Source organism: Glycine soja, chromosome 19 (genome assembly GCF_004193775.1).
Source record: "Glycine soja cultivar W05 chromosome 19, ASM419377v2, whole genome shotgun sequence".
Lineage (NCBI taxonomy): Eukaryota > Viridiplantae > Streptophyta > Magnoliopsida > Fabales > Fabaceae > Glycine > Glycine soja.
This window is the reverse complement of record NC_041020.1, coordinates 50,445,211-50,465,185: the sequence shown is the minus strand read 5'-3', so window position 1 is coordinate 50,465,185 and position 19,975 is coordinate 50,445,211. Positions and strand designations below refer to the sequence as shown.

The following is a 19,975-nucleotide window of genomic DNA, read 5'->3' as shown; positions in this document are numbered from 1 at the left end:
ACAGAAATAATGATTTTCTTATCGTTTTATAGTAAAATTTCTTTTTTTTCTTCTATGTCGATAACTTAAAAATTATACAATGAAAACAGACACTTACCAGTGTGATATAGCTCTTACAAAATTTTGTCGCAATCATTATAATTTTTTCTAAATTATAATAATTAGTCACAATCTACTATTAACGTTCAGATATATTTGTTATACTTTTTATACTTTTGGGGACTAAGTTTTGTATTTTCTTGTTTTAGTGACGTATTTTTCAGCAAAGTGAGAAGACTAAAAGTCAAAAAAATATTATAGGATAAATATGTCCATACACTTACAATTAGAGATGATCACATTGATAATTATTTTAATGACAAATTTGTCCTCATGTGTCACGTAAGTTATTTTATTAACGGTGACGAACAAAAATTAACGGTTAGATATTTTTTACATTATGATGGACTAAATTTTATATTCTTTTCTGACGTAACAAATTATAAATTTAAGGATGAAAAATTTAATCCAGATATAATATGTATCCAACTAAGATGAATAGGTCCCACAAAATGTTTGTGATTGGTGTGCAGGGAATATAGCAAATAAGAATCTGCATTTCCCCTTTTAGTGGTGACATGTGTGGCAACTAATAGATTTTATGCAAGTCACAAGGCCGTATGAACCACCAGATTTTGATTATTTTTTTCAGGTAAACCTATCCAATTAGATTCCCACATGCCACATGGCAACTCACCATCTGATTACCCATTTACACTCCTATACTTTAAGATAAGAGATCCTGCATACATCAACTAATTTGCATTAATCGATCATCAAACACATACACAGAGCCTGCCATGGCTTCCGCTTGTGCTTCCTCTGCCATTGCAGCTATTGCCATCTCTACGCCGAGGCAAGTTAACTAGTTTGCTCCAGTAATGTTTCATATATTCATTGATCCAATTAATTTGATAAAAAAAAATAAATAGTGAATGTATGTTTACGGTTCCCAGAAGAATGGATGAGGCTTGGGAAGAGCAAAAGGTTGTTTTGTTAGTGGGAGGAAGAGAGCAGTTGGAGGACGATGGATGGGCACTAGAGTGTGTGCAGTTGCTGAGCCTGACAGGCCTCTCTGGTCCTCCATGGCTGGAGAGCTGGAATACTTCACAGACACCACTAGCCTCTTTTTCATAGGTGCATGGTTCCAGTACATTTACACTGCCACCTGTCCTATTGACAACCTCTTTGCTCACCTTGCAGATCCTTCCTATACTAACCATTTCAATTAATTGCCTTTTCTTTATTAATCACAGGCTTTCACCCCTAAGTGAAATTAAAGGCTTAGATCGATCCACAACTAATGGATATGAGATTGCCAGCTGTTTGACCCAATTTATAGAGCGAAATCGTCTTAGGAGATGAGTGTTTATGTCTGTAATATGATCTATATGGTAATCCAACGTGCCGACATCTATTTAAATTTTAGATGCCATGAATGTAAGTTCAGGTAATAATCACATTTGTTCATATATAAGATCATAACCCACGTTGAATGGTATATTTCATCATTCACGGCAAAATCTGAGCAAAATGGACATATTTTTTCTTTATTATTTAAACTTGACTTAATGCTCAATTTGGTCCTCAAATTGTATTGAAGTGTTCAATCAAGTCTTCATATTTTAAAAAACTTCAAATTAAGTCCTCATTTCTAAAAATGCTTCAATGTAGCCCTTTTCCTCAATTTCAACTTACACCATTAAAAAAATATCAACGCCGGCAACCCCAGTAAAACCCAGTCCTCTCCAGCGCACTACACCACCAAAACAACACAGCACCGCCACTCCTTTAGCTCACCATCGCCAAACACCCATATCCGCGACGCACCAATCACCATGGCCAATACCCATCTCAGAAATTGAAAGCATAATTGAGAATGAAAGGTGAGAAGAGAACCACATGGGGTTGGGGAGTGGGAGGGGCGTCTTCTTCGGCAAGAGCGGTTTTCGCTGCGGAAACAGAGATACTAAAGCGTGTGAGGGTTGGAGAAGGCACGTGCAAGCGTGAGTTTGAGAAGGAGAGTGTGGGTGAGGGTTTTAGTTTGATGGATGGAAAGGTTAAACGTTTATGGGTAGAGTGCTGTTAGGTTCGCTTAATATTATTGTTGCTATATCCGGCATTCTTTCAAGATAACCAAATTATTTCTGTTTTTTTTTTCTTTATAAATCAAGTTGATCTGCAAGTTAAAATTTGCGGATAATTTATATCAACTTAAAAATATTTTTAAAAATACATAGAAATATTTTTGTTTTTTCACGTTAAATGTTGGGTGCACCTAGAAATACCCTTATGAGTATTGATCATGGTGTTTGGTGCAGCGTGATAAAAGAGTGGCGGTGTTGTTTTGGTGGGGGTCGATGGCGTTAAACGTTTAATGGTTTAATGCAAGACCAAATTTAACCTTAAGCCTTCTTTTTAATTCATTAAAGGCTATTAATAATAATTAGAATTTAACCCTCTAACGTTCATGACTGACCTACTAAATATTCAATTACTAAGATAATAAGATTGTGGTTGGTAAATTTCACGTTGATGGAAATCACATCCGATTGACAATTAAAAAAAATTAAAAGTTTAAGAAGTTAATTGCCACTATTTTTTCCATTCCTAAATAATTAAAACATTCATTTTTTCAAAAAGGCGTTTTATTTTAAAAACATTAGTGTTTGGAATAGTCTCTTTAGTCATTAGGCTAAATGAAATGATAATTTTATACTTTTTAAAAAATTCATCAAACTCGTGCTACTTTTCTGATAAATAAGTTTAAATTCTGTCACAACTCATCCTTAGACTGTGGTCGGTGCATAGATTAAGATCCACTTAGTCTCAAAATAACTAAACGGGTTACTAAAGATTCGTTTCACATGTAAAAATCAAGTTCGCTTGTGAATTCTAAGTTTACAAGACTATGTTCAAAACTATTTGGGCTGCCAATCCAGCAAAAATGGTGTCATTCACATGGAAAGCATTTCTAGACCGAAAATGAACCTGCTTAAATTACGTATTCTTAATCCTAACAACAACCCGCTAGCATTTTTCTTATAACTTAGAGAATGAATTTGTAGATCATGCATATGTTGTTTTCTTGTAATTTTGCATATGAAATTTGATTGAGTTGTTATTCCTGACTGGGTTTCTCAATTGTCCTACCAAAAAATCATTTAATGTTGCATTCTAGTATGGAAAGGGGAAGAAGAAAAGAAAAATAAGGTTTAGAACATTTATTTGGTGGTCAGGGCAATTTGGGTAAGTAGGAATTAAATATCTTTTTATTTTTATTTTATGAACGAGTCACAAATTCAATTATGTGTCTAAACGCCTGTATTTGGTAACGAGTGTGTCTTGGCTCTTAATGCATTTGACCCTCTTGATTATGATAGGTAACGGAATGCTATTAATTGCTACCCCTTCTGATTGGTGTTAAATATGGGACAAGCACAGTATAATTTCCCCTACAATATTTTTTGTTAAATACAGGTGCACCAGAAGCCGTCAAATAAGAACTATCTGATTTGTCATGGTTTCTGCTGTTCTGCATATTGCAAAACTGATTAATAGCTGTTATTTATTCTATTTTGTTAGTGAAAAAGTTTGCTATCAAACTGGGCCCATGTTGAGTACTGTGAAGATGTGATGCAAAAGTAGGAAATGAAATGTTCAGGACGAAGATAGCATATTCGACTACTATGCTTGGTAAGGGGAGATATATAAGGGTGGGGGAATTTCTCTTTTTTGGGGTTTATTTCTAAGTAATTTGATATAAAATCAGGGTTGTGCAAGATCACCAGGTCTTTATTTTGGAGCATTTTGTGACCTAACTTTGGATTGAAGGCAATCATACCGACACTACGGATGCGCACAAACTAGTCATCGACATGAAGGTAAACTTCAAATGAAAAAAAAAGAAGAAAAAAAACATCTCATGACAAATTGATCAACGAATTTCATCAAACAATGTGCAGTAGACAAAAAAAAAAAATTAGAATAACTACTTCTGAAGTAGTTTCATGTAATTATATACTCACTTCTTACTTTTTTTTAACCATTAAGATTGTCTTTGTCTTTCTTACTATTGTAACATATGAATGTAATGTTTTTTAAACTAAACGGATGTCAATGTAATATTTTCAAATAAAAAGAATTAGCATAGGAATAGAAAAAAAAAGTGGTGTTATATATAATTAATTTGAGAAAAACTCTAAGAGATACAAGTGTAATTTTTGTTATAAAAGTGAACAATTAATTAACTTTGCAAAAATATATATCTTGAGCTATATTTATCAAAATGAAGTATTATTTATGTCACTAGAAAGCTAGGAAAAATATTTATAACTCGTATTTCCGACCTCTGAACCAAAATAGACCTTTATTTTAATCGAAAGTCTACTACAATTCTAAGTTGGAAGCTTGGCATTGCATTTTCTAGTCTGGTAAAACCTGACCACCATGATGCAAGCTACAGAGAAAAGATGCATAACTAACAAATTACTTGTTTTTAAATCGAGCATGTACGTAATTTTCTCTATTTTTAAATCATTGAAACAAACTAGTCATTCACTGACATTTTGTATTCTTATTAGGGTGCTATCTAAACCACCATAAATTAACCTGCAGAATCAGTATTTACGGGCAGTAAAATTACATATATAAATAGTGTAGTTGTCATTCAAGTTGAAGCCAAAAACAGGACAATTTAACCCACGTGGACACTGGAAATGAGACCACCACGCTCCACGTACGTCCCAAACTAACGACATAAATGGGTACCACTAGAGAAGCTTCGTACAGATTACATATTCTGTTGTTCCTTTCAAATTTGGTGCAATAAAACCAAAACAGACAAAAGAAGAGGAAAATACAACAAGACATGTGGACGGTGTTGGAGATAGCTAGGTAACTAGATACCCAAATGATGTTCATGTAACTAGAAACTAGTTTGGGTTTGGCATTTTGGAGGGCAGGGCAGCACTAATAAGTAGCTTGTTCACTAGGAATCAAATCAAAATATATATACAAAAGGGTTACGACCCTCTCTCTCTCTCTGTGTATTTATATCAGTGGTCACTTACTATTGCGGGGCCACCACCACCATCGCAATACTATCATGCATGCATGGTCCTCAACCGCATTTATTGTGCATGCAGCTCATCCGTTATCTTATCATTTTTTAATATACATATAGAAAACCCGCGAAGAGGATCATGGATCTGCCATTTTTGGGGATTACTTCTGCCTTGGACTCTCCCATTCTTCAACCTGAGATGGTCCATATATCATGCATGCTTTTGTTTCCTATCAATATACATAGATGAACCTAATAAATTTAAAGTGAGTTCTTCTAAAAACGCTGAGTCTCTAAAGTGTTTTTCTGTCTAATATATATTAATATGATATTCATTTTCTGTATAGAATATTGCATGCAGATCAATCTTACCCACTCTGTTAAATTTGATAATGAGCAAATAAATATCATTAACGATATCCGCACCGTAATAGGTCTCCTTATTTAATGTATAAATACATTAAATGATTCTGAGAAAAAAAGCTAATACACTAGTAATTCATAATATAGCTAGCTACGACGCTCAATGTACGCTAAAATTTTACTTTTTCTAAACTTGTAAGTTGTAACATCCCCAAAAACCCTCAGCCCTGATGAGTTCATATTATTGGTCTTATTAATAATATTAGGTCTTTATAATATAGTAAAGAGGTAGATTTCAACCTTCATCTGTGTGGCGTTTTTTTCTGGTATATATATATATATATATATATATATATATATATATATATATATATATATATATATATATATATTTTTTTTTTTTTTTTTTTTTTTTCTGAAAGGTTATCCCATTTTAAGATTAGAAGAGCATGTCAAATCTAAAACTTCTGTTTTGACGCAGTTTGATTTTATAGGATGAGTCAGTCTTCATTAACTTAATATAGATAATGAGGCCTATTATTATTTTTTTGTTTATTCGGATGTTAAGAATATAAGTCTCAAGCTTCTATCAAATTTTTCATCATCTTAATCAGCAATCGCTTTAGCTAAGTTCATTTAAGAGATGCAATAATTTAAGGGGGAAAATGAAATGTTCCTTTCCAATGTGAAACTTTCACGAACTTAAAAAAAGAAAAAAAGAGAGAGAAGAGTTTTAACAGGTGCTGACCATTAGCATGAACAGCTCATATTGGCAAATCCTCCAATAGTGATTTCTCATTCAAATTTTTTTCATATAATAATAATTAAAGTACGTAGTGTTATGGTGACAAAGAAACTAAATATATAAAGGTTTATATATTCTATATATGGTGAAATGGATGTGGTCCTTATGTAGTACAATTATACAATGATTTGGATTGATCACTGATGGACCTGCATGCGTCCAATGAATCCAATTTCCGGTTAATTAATAGAATGAGAAGTAAAGGGGGAAGAAACTGATCTGCCTTTACGGTACAATCAGCTGCTTTATGTTCATCGTAAATAAAAATAATAATGCAAACCCCGTCCTCCTCTTAATTAGCCCTAACGTCTACTTTTTATAGGGTGGGGGACCCTTCATCCAAAGCAATTCTAGATCTAGGACTACTAGGTGATCTTACCGATATATCCAAAGTTTTTACATTATTATATTTATTTTTGAATAGTTATATAGTGTTATTTTTAGGATTTAACTAATATCTTTACAACATTAGTTTAAAAAAAGATAATATTTATTGTAAAATTATAAAAGAACATAAAAAATCATAAATAATATAATTTTTTGTCTTTTAACACAAATATTTTTACTTTAGATTTTTAATTAATATTTTTATAACATTGATTAACATTTGTTTATTTTTATATAATTTTATTACAAATTAAATAGTATTTGGTCTTTCAACATTTCTAATCAGAACACTTATAAACTTAGTTTGGTTCTATGATCACCACGTGTAGAAAAAAACTCACTATATATTCTACAAAATGTTATTATGCGTTTTATTTAGAGGCAAGCAAATTATACGACTCATTTTCTTACAAGGACGTCAAAATTGCATTATAACAATCATTATTTTAATTTTATTTTTCGATGTATTGAAATTATGATTAACAATAAAATGATACAATTCTCTTTGGCTAAAAAAAGTTTTTTTATATATATAAATTAAAGTTATTGATATGTAAGAGGGAAGATAAAATGGCATGTGAGGACATCGAATCTCTCATCCAATTAGAGGTCTTCTAATCTTAAAAATTAAGAAAAGTGTCAACTGAATTATGGGTTTCCAGTCGGTAAGAGAAAGTTTTAGAAAGGAAGAATGTCATCTAGATACCTACTGTAGCTCATTAAAATATGTCATATATGTAATTCCTCAGATATAATTATGTGAACAACTACAATTAAAATAATTAACTTTCTTCATTCATATCCAACACTTTTTTCCCCCAACACTTTTTTCCCCGCTAATGTTTGATTTATTTATTTTTTACGTTTGCAAAATCTATTTTCTTAAAACAAAAGGAAAGTCAGACAACAAAATCCAAACAACTGCTAAATTAAGATAGTGAGACACGGGAAATTACAATTAATAGTCTAATGATTTGGCTTCAATTAATTCCACCCGATAAAATTTCATACAATTAATGGATAATTAACCCTTTTTTAAACATATCGATCAGAGTTTTTATTTTACTTGAAAAAAAGAAGAATTTTAATTTTGTATGTCTAACCATTGAATGAAAAAATACACAGTATTGTTCTAGTCAAGGTTTCTTAGTAGAATTTGAGGCGATCAAATTCAGAACTTTCAAAGTGTAATATGTTTCTTATCTCGTAAATTAGGTTTTTTTTTTTATCTTTTTGTCCAATGCTTCGATCCAACGGGAGTGGTGGACAACCATTGCAACGTGCCCAAAATATCATCTATGCTAATATTAGGCTTAATTAAATTTTTCATATCTAAAATATATGTCGTTTTTAGATTATTATCTAAGATTTATATTTTTCACCCAAAGTACCTAAAAAAAATTTAAATTTAAATTCATATAATTGGTATTTTGTGGTCTATGATCGATGTACACATGTAACATGTTATGTCTTCTCTCGCTCTTCTTTCTTCATTATTCTCTGAATTCTCTTTTAACTTTATTCAGTAATATACACATTTTAACTCTTTAATTTCACTTTTAATTCAATATAATTCTATATCTAACAAAGTAGTAAAATACATTAATGAATCTTTTATATATAAAGGACAACTAAAACTATATTTAAAAAAAGGGTAAAGCTTTTATCTAGTCTAATCTCTCTCTCTATATATATAAATATATAAAGGCAAGGATGAAAACTATTTGCATACTATCACTCATTAACGTATTTATTTGAATTCTTAATACAATCTTTATTTTGAAATGAAAGTGTCAAATGAATGGATCGATGGGGGTAAAGATTCACCATATTATATTATTATATAAGATATCAAGACATACCCCCGGGGGATCTTCGAGCAGATAACGATGACCCCCTCAATGAATTCCTCTATATATGTATGCATAATAGTTCTTATTCTTCTGACTCTTACATGTAATGGAAGGTTACAAGTAACTAAGAAGCTGAAAGAATTAATAGGGAGTGAATTAGATATTCGGTTGCAGCTAGGTAGTATGTTTTACTAAGTGTTTCATAAAGATTAGATAACATGAAAATATTAAACTGGAGAATTGAAAATTGATTTCTATCCGGCCATGAAAAAAGAGAGGGCGAAATACTACCATACTCGATCTTTTCACTAAAAGTATTAATTTATAATTAAAATATAAGGGTATAAATAAGGAAAACATGTTTTTTTATTTTACATTCACGATAATATGTCTTATCTGAAAAATTCATGATGATATATTAATTTTTGTACCCCAATTTATTAAAAAATTCGGGTTAAAAATATAAACAAATATTTGAATTTAATTGAATAGTTAACAAATGATAAAAGGATTAATTGGAATAGATTTACAGTGACAAGTTAGAGGTGAACATTGAACCTAAGTAACCTATTCAGTCAAAGGTAGAAAAAAAACTGTAGAAATAGACAGAAATAATATAAAAGGTATCGGAAACTTCAATACCGAAGATTTTCAGCATAAATCGCACAAAATATCCGTTTTCGTTACTTTTTATTTGGGACTTGTTTCTCGGGCATGTTTTCTGGCAATTTCGCTGTTTGTTCAGCCTTTCTTTTTCTTTTTCTTTTTTTTTATGGAATTTGAGAAAATATATAAGTGATAAAATAGATTCTGCTTTGATTTGAAATGGTTTTTGTATTGATTAGACAAATTAATTTGAAGTGAGTTAAATTGATGGATTTAATTTTAATAAATACTACTAACTATGAAATTAAAATATAAAATAAGGTAGTATTCCTTCATGGTTAACTATTACTATCCATTAAAAAAACCTATTACTATAGCTATTATTGTTGCGAGAGACAATATATTACTGTTATATATATCCTTGCAAAACTAATTCACTCGTTAAATTCCATATATTCTTAAAAGAATACTGCTATTCAATGCGAAAACAAAGATGTACAAAAACACTAATGATTGTGTATTTGTTATTATCTTTTTTTTAAAAAAAGTGATCATAAATTAAATTAAAAAAATAAGACAGTTTTCTTTTACTGAAAACAGTGGTTCATGTTATCAGTACAAAATTAGTTTCCTACTGGTCAGCATTTTCCTTCCTAAAAAGAGAAAAATAAAAAAAAAAGAAAACAATATTTGACCTATCCTCTTTATATAATTTTGTGTGTGTATATATATATATATAATGTTTTTTAATTCCTGTAAATTTAACAATTTTCATTTTTAGTCCCATAAATTATTTCTTTTTTTATTCCTCCTTTATAGAATGTGTTAGATGTGATCCTTCTTCTTCACAAAAAAATATAGTGATTAAAAGAAATAATTTATTTGTTAGTGATTGAAAGTAAATATTGTCTTATTGGCACTAACTAAAAAGATATTTAAATTTATTGATAATTACTTGCATACGATTTTTAACTTTTCCATCAACTTTTTTATCCGAAAATATTTATGCATTCACGTAAGTATATGTTATTTAATGGAAAATTAAATACATCAGTCTTGTATTAATTTAAATTATGATCCATCGATCAATTCAATTTTAAGCATTGGGAATCCGTCTCTATAATATATAAATTTCATATAGATAAGTTTTATCAAAAGTCAGTTTTCAAAAGTTAATAATAGTGATGGAAAAAATTTAATGAAGTTAACTAAAATAAATACACTTTTGCTAAATAAATATGTTCAAATGCTATACATACGTTTCACAAAATTAATGAAGTTTTATTTACATATGTTTTTTTCTAATTAAATTTCAGTCCAAAACTCCATCTTATAAATTTTTCTTTTCTTCAAACACATTCAAATACAAATATTAAACAAACAAATTATTACTAATAAAATTTATATGGGGGGTGGGGGTTACCAATCTAGTATTGGTAGCTTTTGAAAGGCACCAGTACTACCATTATAGAGCCTATAACTAATTAATTAGTTATGTTCCCAGGAGTAGGATCCTCTGCAGTTTCAAAATAAATTGCAGTATGTGCAATTCTAAATTTCACCCTTAAAATTAAAACCATGGACTAGATTAATGTAGCTCTTTATAAACTGTAGACGATCCTAACCCTATTTCCTATATATATATATATGATTAGCAAGTGAAAAAATTTCATGGATAAGATCTTTTATTCCTAAACCAACTATATTTTGGTTCAATTAATGCTTTTAAATTAACTATAGCACCACCAACAAACACACACACACACACAGGCACACACACACACATATATATATATATATATATGACATTTCACATTTCGAGCATGACAAGCATTCATAAAAATGTTTACAAGCAATCAGCTGTATATCTCCAAATCAGCATATATTCTCCTAGCAGTAACATCACGGTTTTCTTTCTTTCTTTTTTATCAGCTTTTTATTTACACTCAAATGAAGTTCTTGGTACTGTTTCTTATAATCATAGTTACAATTCTTCGATGCTCTTATTGTCCATTACGCATGTTATATATGGTCTTTGTATAGAGGAGTTTTTGTATAATTTTAATTTATATATGATTCGTATGCAATATTAATAGGTAATTGAGTTGATACCTATAACTGGTTAAGGGAAAATGAATGCATTACGGTGAGGCTTGCCCATATACTTTTCTAACCTGTCACAAAGAAAAGGTTCTGGAATGCTTCATTGAATTACATCCAAATTATTTATTTATGTGATTAATTGTATGCATTTTCTGTAGATATATTAGAGTGTGTGCATATATATATATATATACGAGGCAATTACATTTTACTCCTGGATTTTAGACTAAACATATATTTGAGTGCAATTATATATTGATGATTAATGCAAGCAATATATAATTTCATAACCTAAATGCTAGTGACGGAACCTTGTCATCCCTGAAGAAAAAGCGCATATGTATACATATTGAAAAATCATACCTACTTGGCTAAATGTTCCTAAATCGCACTGATGAAATGTCGAGCAACAGATCTTTAATTTATCCTCGGTTAAGAAAGTGTGGTTGGCTGTTGCTTTTATTTTTCCGCTAGCCTTCTGCATAAATCACCCACAGCTATCAAACATTAATAGGAAAGTAGATGAACAAAATTAACATAAGGGTACCACAGTATACATTACAAGCAATCAAGCATTGCTTCCACACGGAATTTCAGTACGAAGCAAAGACAACCTTTGTCATTGTTAACCAACAATTTTAATATATAAAATGAATTCTATATCCATGCGAAATCCCACTATTTTATTGGAGTAATCAATAATGCAAAGTGGAAGCATAATACTTGGGATTAATCCCACTAATCAAACTTATCTCTTTAATATGTCCATGAGTCTAATTATATATGCTTTAAATCATGATTGACGGAAGATATATATATATATATATATATATATATATATATATATATATATATATATATATATATATATATATAGACACACACGCGTTACCACCTCATTTTATGTTAACAATCAATTTAGTTAATTTTTAATAATAAAAAAATTTTAACTTTAATTTATTAACCACTATTATTAGGATAACGGTTGATATAAATGTTACTATTAGATTTAACTCAAGCACAGTTACTATTTAATTATTGATTCTTTAACTATTATTGATATAAATGTTACAATCGTTAACAAAACCATTTGAAAATAGGCTACATAAATGCCTAGTCAAACTAAAAACTTTCCCCTATATAGAGTGTTCAATCGTTTTACATACTACATATATAACAGACAACCATATTACTGGACAGCAGCGTGCAAGTTTTCATGCATGTAAGGATACGGAAGCATATAAATATTGTTGTACCAATCATCATTTCAAAATAGAACACAATCAAATAAGCAATCTTCATAGTGACTCTTTATGGCTTAAGTTCAATTCAGTTTGTGTCATTCTTCTTGAATGTCATTTTTATTTCCTTAATATGAATATTTAAGATCATGCATGACCTAACTAGGATAATCGGCTGAGTATGTAAGACAAGCAAAGGGGGAGGAAATTAGATCTTTTCATATATACGATGATATTTTGTCTTGATTTTTATCCTCTGTTGGAATACTGAAAAGATTTAAAAATATATTTTATTCTAAAAAAAGTATAACTTTTAATCTCTTTAGTACTCTATTTTCCAGCAGTGTCGATGACTTCATGGATATTGACACTACCAAAGGATCTGAGATACTCTTACCATTTGTACGGAAAGCACCACGTTCAAGTGTGTGTAGCAAAAGAAAAGTCCTACTCCTTACAGTCTCCTATATTGCTTTTGCTTTCAATTATCACACTGTGAGAACCTAACATTCCGTTTAATCTCTGCTTTTTATGCTATGAATAGTCCATTTATAATCAATGCGAGATTAATATTCAGACCTAGACACTTTAACTAATTTCCGAAAATCTCTTACACCAATGAAACACACATACACACCTATATGATGAAATGCATTTGTACGTGCATCCTATGAATCTCAAAGCATAATGCATCAGATGGCCATTAAAACTAGCTAGCCAGACAACAGTGTCAAACCAAATTACTGAGTCAAATTAAAATTTCAAATAATACACTGTATATCTCAAGATATCACGTTCTACACAAGGAAAAAAAACTAGAATATTATATTATTATCACATTTCCACTATAAATGATATAAATGACAAACTGATATATGATGAACTCTCCAAATTAAGTTCCTTGTTTTCATGCTTGCCCAAAAGTGTCAAACAGTAATTGTTCCAATGACTAAGGTGTAGGTAAATTACAAAATTGTATTCAAGTAACCGATGACTTATCAAATTAATTAGACGGCATGTGCTGAAGATCTAGCCAATTAAACGTTTTAAAAAGAATCAAAATCCAGAGAGTAATATAACCGAAGTCTCTAGGATAAATACATTGTATCTCTACAATTATGATAAGCATCAGAGATCAGAAACAAGTCATTAAATCCCCCTGCAAGTAATAATTAATGTGAAAAATTAGTTTCGAAAGACTTGAGATACTTACTCTTTTAACCCTTGGGAGAAGGGGAAAGAAATCCCCTCATATGCACATCTATTTATCCAAAACCACGTGTTCGTGAGCAGTGCTGATCCAGACAAGAAGGCGACTGCTGAATTGGAGAGAAGACAAGAAAGTTCAAAGGGCAGGGAAGAAGTAGTAACTACTCATTAAATATAATAGCAATAGCGTACGTAGTAAATAAAGTAATGGGAGAAATAGATGGAGCTTGAAGAAGAATAGAAAATATTCACCATTTTACAGCTGTACAACTTTCTGCTCCTTATCTGCAAAGCGAAAATGCGAATTAAGCAGCAGCAGAAGCATCAGTGTTGTGAACGGCATCAACCCAACAAGGCTAACAGAAACATTAGAGGATAGAAGAAAGCAACAAGCTTTTCTGTGTATCATTAAATGCAGTGAACGGAAAGAGAGAGAGTACAGTTAACAGTATATACCAATGCAATAAAAAAAGGGGACAGAAACCATATACTACTAGAGTAATATTTATGATAAATTATATACGTATTGTATTATACACAATTGAAAGGTCTAAGGGAGATAACATTCTGTCTCTTGGTCATGAAACGATTTTTCTTTTCCTTCAAGACTCGAATCCCCAGCTAATTAACGCTTCGTGCAGTTCAAAAGGTACCAAGAAGTTGAAATGCTAACTTATACGTACTAATTACTGATAAAAAGGAGAAGAAGGAGGAGGAGAAAAAGAAAGTTTGGGAGCTGATTCCTTTATAGCTAGCTGTTGAGAGAAAGAGAATAAGTAAAAATGCTGCAAAAGAGAGGGTAGCTAGCCCAACTAACTTTGAAACTAAATCTTCTCCATTCATTATTGGTGGCGTTGAATATATTATTTTATTTGATCGATCACTGCCGATGATACTGCAAAGAGGGATCCAAATCAAACAGCAGCGAAGTCCCAGTACTGCCCCCTTTGTGATCCCCAAACCTCGCTGACGACGACGAAAGTGGGTCTTCATGTGGCAGTGGCAACCTCAAGCGCTGATGAAGAGAAGAAGAAGCAGCTGTCGTCACATGTGCTGCCGAACCCGAGGACAAGCCTTTGGAATCTTCTGCCGAAGAAGCACATTCCATGTTCACCCCAAATAGCCTTAGTCTTTTTCCACTACTAGTAGCACCACCACTCGTGATGCCCCCATTCCCATGGCGATTGTTGTGATGGCCAACGCTAACCGGCACAGAATCAATGATCATGGGGACAATGTTGTTCCCTCGTCCTTGCAAGTTTTGATCACCGCCACCCATTGACATGGAGGACCTTAGGTAATAGAGTGACCCAGATCCCGAATTCTGGTCACCATGATGAGCAGCAGTGGCAGCGGCTGTGGCAGCACCAAGCTGGTACTGGTGTTGCTGGAAAGTGAAGAGATTGTTGTAATTGAGATGGTGGTGAAAGTGATGATCGTGGTGGTAGCGAGGTGGCATGGTGGGAGGGAGAGAGTACCATCTGATAGAGGGAAGAAACAAAGGATCAGGGGCATGATGATGAGCATGAGGATGAGCAGACCTTTTCCTCCAATCTATGTACAATCTATGTCTATACAAATCCCCAAGGCCACGCTGGAAGGAGACAATGTCACCGGCATCCAGCTTCTTCTCCTTCACGAAACGGCTCCACCCCTTAGTCATCACATAGCTCTGGCTGCTGTTCCAGTAGGAATACCTGAACCGCCACACCTTCCCATTCCGGTCCTCGAAATTCAGGAGCAGACCCTTCTCGTTGGATGAGGAGTCAAGGGGGAAGTACTTCTCCGCGTGCTGCTTCGGTATCACCAGCCTGTTCAGCTTCCCTACGTCGCTCGGTGTCACCACTTTCTCAAACATATTCTCTTTCTCCACTATTTCATGAGCATGATGAACCACTCCTCCACCTCCACCTCCTTGTTGCAACTTCCCTTCTTCCTCTTCCTTGCTGCTCCCTAGTGACAAGTCCATCAGGTCTAGCTTCTTTCCAAAATTGGATGCTGCATCTTGTTGGTGTAACCCTAATTCATGGCCAGTGGGGGAATTGTTAGTGGCATCTAGCTACAGATTCATGATGCATCCCCAACCTTGGATTTTAAAGGTGTGGGGAATATTTATCACATGAAGAATTGAAGAAGAAGAAGAAGATGAGATAATTAATTTAAGAGGGGTGCAGTGGTATATATAATTAATTTGTCGTTGGTGGAGAAGAAATTAAAAGGGGCAATGTAGCTTACTGCTGCTTTCTGGTTCCCTTGTGATTGTGATAATCTCTGCTGCAGCCTCCTCTTCCTCCCTGCTATCAGAATAGTTACCTTTAACTTGTTGCATCAACTCCATGGATCAGTTAATTGTGGCTGACCTACCTTGAATTCTGTTATTAATAACCTCTGAATCTCAGCAAAAACAATGGGAAAGAAAGAAAGAATAATAATAATAAAATAAAAAATGAAATGATTAGAATAAAGCGATCGAGGAGAGGAAGAGGGCAGGGAAAGTAAATATAAACAATAAAATCAAATTTGACAACAAATGGGAAATTAAGTATGAGGAAAAGCGGGTGTGAATTAAAAAGAATTAATTAGATTACAAGGTCAAATAAATAAATTGAACGTTGGCAACACACATAATAGGTCAAGCATGAGGAAGATATTTTACCAGGCCAGATTGCTGAGGCTCTACAGAAAAACAAAAACAGGCTCTTAGTACACAAAAATTAAAACAGTTGGTGCCTTCTTAGTTGACCACAAGCCTCCAAATCCAAACCCTAAAGAAAGACAAGCCATATTGGAATGAATATGGAGGATTCAAAAAGGGGTCATGGTATTGTTACTGTTGACCTACAAACCATAACATGAGGAATTAGATCGAGGGAGAGAGAGAAAGAGAGAAAGACGGGAAGAGAGGAAGAAGTCGTGTGGATTTTAGCTATAAGTATAGTTACCTCACACGAAGGTTCTCTACAATTAACTAGGAAAAGAAGCAAAAATATTTCTTGCAACCCAGTTTTATTCTTCGGAGAGAGAGAAAGGTAGATAGAGAGGATTGCTACACTTACGTGGGGGCCATGAATAATGTGCCTATTGTGGTCATGTGAGCAACTTGTCGTTTTCATCATATTTGGTATAATCTGTACAGTACATATGCTTCCGGGTTGAGACCAAAAGGCCAGTTGTTCCAGAAGCAATGAGCTTAACCTAACTGTGTTAAATTTGCCCTTGCACTCTCGTTTTATTGTCAAAGCAGAAAAATATTAATATATGGAGCAATGATATTGGTTAATTATTCTTGTTATAGCTTATATATATGGGTAAGGGCTTAACTATGACTATATATATAGCTAGTTGTAGCAGAGGGAAAGGCCAATGGTATAGTAGAGAGAGAGAGAGGAGGGGATAGAGTGTACGCTTATTTTTTTGACTTTTAGTGCCATTGATTGAGTGTGTTGTGGATGGTCCCCGGCCGTAAGGTAAGAAAAAGAAAAGCAAATGGCTAAACTAAGAAAAAATGAAAAACAGACCACCCTGCCCTGCAGGCTCTCTCCTGCCACTGCCTTCTCTCTATATAATATATAACCCCAGCTGCCCTTCCCCTCCCTCCCTTTTTCTTTCTTTCAATTCACTTCATTTTTGTCCAAAAGAATCAGTATATATATATATATATTAATTCTCACTCCATTATTTACTATAAACAAATGAAAGATGAAAGGTAATAGGTAAAAATTAACTATCTCTTCCAAGCCAACAACTTCTTCAACACCCCAGTTCTCTTCATATAATTCAATACTAAATGGCCACATTATGACCTTTTTGCCCTAGCTTTTAATGTTATTCCAGTTTCTACTGACCACTGCTGCAAGTTTCTTATCCCTGTACACACGTTTGATATTTTTAATAATTATGATATCAATTTTGTATTTAATAAATAAATATTTAAAATTAAAAATTATAATCAACGTACCCTGCATAAATTTTTTTATCAAAAATTAAATTTCAGTTCAAAAGAACCTTTTTAATAAAATAAATAATTTAAATATTCTGTAATCTTATAAAGTGTAATAAAAAAATATTTATAATGTAACAATTATATGTTTCACTCTCTTTTGTTTATTAAATTTATTTATTACCAGATTTATTTTCAATTTCTTAAGTTTATATGCATATATAATTTGTTAAGTCGTGAATGAATATTTTATCCATATATTAAAAGCCCATGCCAATTAATGATTGACCAATGTAAGCATAGTAGTTTTTTTTATATTTAATTTCGTGCCTTTATTTTTTTAACTATTCTTGGCACCCCCACTTTCTTGAGACTAATCAATAACTTCTAACATGAAGAAATATGGGTTAGGCCTAACCCCTTGTGGCCTAAAAATTAGGGCTCTCAAAATTGTGGCCTAAAAAGAATAAGATAAATTTGGAGTAAATTGATAGGCTATTCTGAGCTCAAGAATTATAAATTCAAATATAACAAGATTTATTTTGGTTCGATATTATATATTTTTATATTTTAAGTTTTTTACATTTATATGAATTTTAAAAAATCGGCCAATTTAGCCTAACCCAACAAACAACCAGCTCAGGGCAAACAAAAAAAAATGCAATGCATAAGGAATTTAAGTCAGACATGTTCATGTTTTGAGTTTGAACTGTCAAGATGGATCACATAATTTATTTTGACACCTCTATACAAAATAAATATCAAGTGTTAAAAATTATATAAAAAAGTAACATATCTAATGATTTTATATAAATGTCAAAAAAAATTACCTCAATCAATATTTTAGAAATTCTTATATATGAAAATTGATTAAGTTTAGAGAACTTAACAAAGTTAAAAACATTGTATTATTTTAATTCTTTTCCATTAGGTTGGGAAGGGGAAAAGGATTGAATAAGGGGGAAAAGAGGAGAAAGGTGATATTTTGCCTCTTTTTTTGGCTGAATGAGGTGATATTTTGCCTCTTTTTTTGGCTGAATGAGGTGATATTTTGCTATATGAGTAGCGGGGTCGAACTGGTGCTTGAAAGCTTATATCCATGGCTAATTAATTAAAGTGGAGTATATGATGCCTATCAAAAAAAAAAAAAGAAGTGAAGTATATGATACAAGCCAGATATTAAATATATAATTTTAACACATTCACCTACAAACAGACACACACTTATGTCAGATATTACACGGCAAATGTGGTCATCTTATTGGAAGATATATTTACACGTACACATCGAATCATGGTCTGTAGCTAGAAGTAATAGTCATCGATCAAGACTTTGAATAGCTTGATTTCAATTCTTGTTTGAAATTGCAAATGAAAAAATTTCAGTTAATTGATGAACCCTCTTTATGCACATCAATTTATGTGTATAATAGTGTATTTAATCATGCAAAATATATTTTCCAGGCTAAATAAAAAACTATAGAGTATATGCTCATGTAAAATGGTGGTCATTGATAGAAATAAGTTGAAACAACAACGATCGAGAGGCAGTATATTGGCGTACTTAATAGGAGTAATTCCAATTCCTTTGTCTAAAATGATCGATATGAACTGAGTAGTTAGTTAACTTCGAACGTCGTCAGGCGAAGATCCAGTTAGTCAAAGACATTATTGAGACAATTAATAGCCAGTAGTTGCCCTCTTACATATGTAGACACACGACCAGGTGGAAAAACATGCAACATATAACCAAGAAAATAAAATGTCATAAATACATGATTCATGAGTAAACTAGGGACATCCATTCGGGACTTGTTTGTGTACGCTTTGAAATGATTATATGTGCCCTGAGAAAGTAACTGGATAGCTCTGAAAATATTTAACTAATTGCTACGTTAGCACACTTCAATTTTATTCAGAGAACAACTAGTGAAACATCCGAAAACCACAAAACTCGGTTTGGATGTTTCTCCTTTTCATCCTTGTGTTTCTCGAAAACAGAAAAATAAATATTATCCATGATCCTTTGATGGTTGCTTACATATACTTAGCCACCGTACAACTAATGGATATTGCATGATATCTATCTAGCTCTACACACGATGATAGTTGGCTATATATGTTTATGACCAGTCGGCCATGCCATGCCAGTAGTATCAAGTGGTCCAGTGTGCCTGTATTTCTTTGGTTGGATGGAGCCTCCAATCACCATAAATTACATATTTGCATCTATGATATAGACAAGCGAAAAGATTAACATTGTCATACTCAAGTTGTAGAGATAGAACCAGAGAAAAGAGGACCAAACAAATTGCCTTGGCCTTGACAAGAGGAATGCTGTCTAGTCACATTCCAACTACAATT

General features: G+C 32.3%; 1 protein-coding gene and 2 long non-coding RNA genes across 7 annotated transcripts; 2 read left to right on the top strand and 1 right to left on the bottom strand.

Moving 5' to 3' along the window:
• Positions 1-739: 739 nt before the first annotated feature.
• On the top strand, positions 740-1,562 carry LOC114399557. Its single transcript, XR_003663763.1, has 2 exons — positions 740-1,176; positions 1,296-1,562. It is a non-coding gene; the product is annotated as an uncharacterized LOC114399557 (long non-coding RNA).
• A 1,646-nt stretch (positions 1,563-3,208) lies between these two features.
• Positions 3,209-4,075, top strand: LOC114399118. The gene is made up of 3 exons (XR_003663647.1): positions 3,209-3,519; positions 3,625-3,735; positions 3,812-4,075. It is a non-coding gene; the product is annotated as an uncharacterized LOC114399118 (long non-coding RNA).
• Positions 4,076-14,108: 10,033 nt separating this feature from the next.
• LOC114400727 (B3 domain-containing transcription factor NGA1-like) lies at positions 14,109-16,985 on the bottom strand. 5 transcript variants are annotated; one of them, XM_028363338.1, is made up of 4 exons: positions 16,728-16,985; positions 16,328-16,509; positions 15,907-16,043; positions 14,109-15,690 (listed from the first exon to the last, which is right to left on the bottom strand). In XM_028363338.1, exons 3-4 carry the CDS (start codon positions 16,007-16,009, stop codon positions 14,552-14,554), a joined length of 1,242 nt encoding a protein of 413 aa, XP_028219139.1. In that variant the 5' UTR covers positions 16,010-16,043; positions 16,328-16,509; positions 16,728-16,985; the 3' UTR covers positions 14,109-14,551. The 5 variants fall into 5 exon arrangements, with proteins under 5 accessions (XP_028219139.1, XP_028219138.1, XP_028219140.1 ...); XM_028363337.1 differs by lacking the exon at positions 16,728-16,985 and adding an exon at positions 16,614-16,721; XM_028363339.1 differs by lacking the exon at positions 16,728-16,985 and having other exon boundaries at positions 15,907-16,059; positions 16,328-16,607.
• Between the last annotated feature and the right edge of the window lie 2,990 nt (positions 16,986-19,975).

Excerpts from the sequence above, each read along its gene's own strand:
- LOC114400727 (XM_028363338.1), bottom strand. The coding sequence starts at position 16,009 with ATGGAGTTGATGCAACAAGTTAAAGGTAACTATTCTGATAGCAGGGAG. Across the intron at positions 15,691-15,906 it reads AAGGGAACCAGAAAGCAGCA|GGTTACACCAACAAGATGCA; the intron begins GTAAGCTACATT and ends GCCATGAATTAG.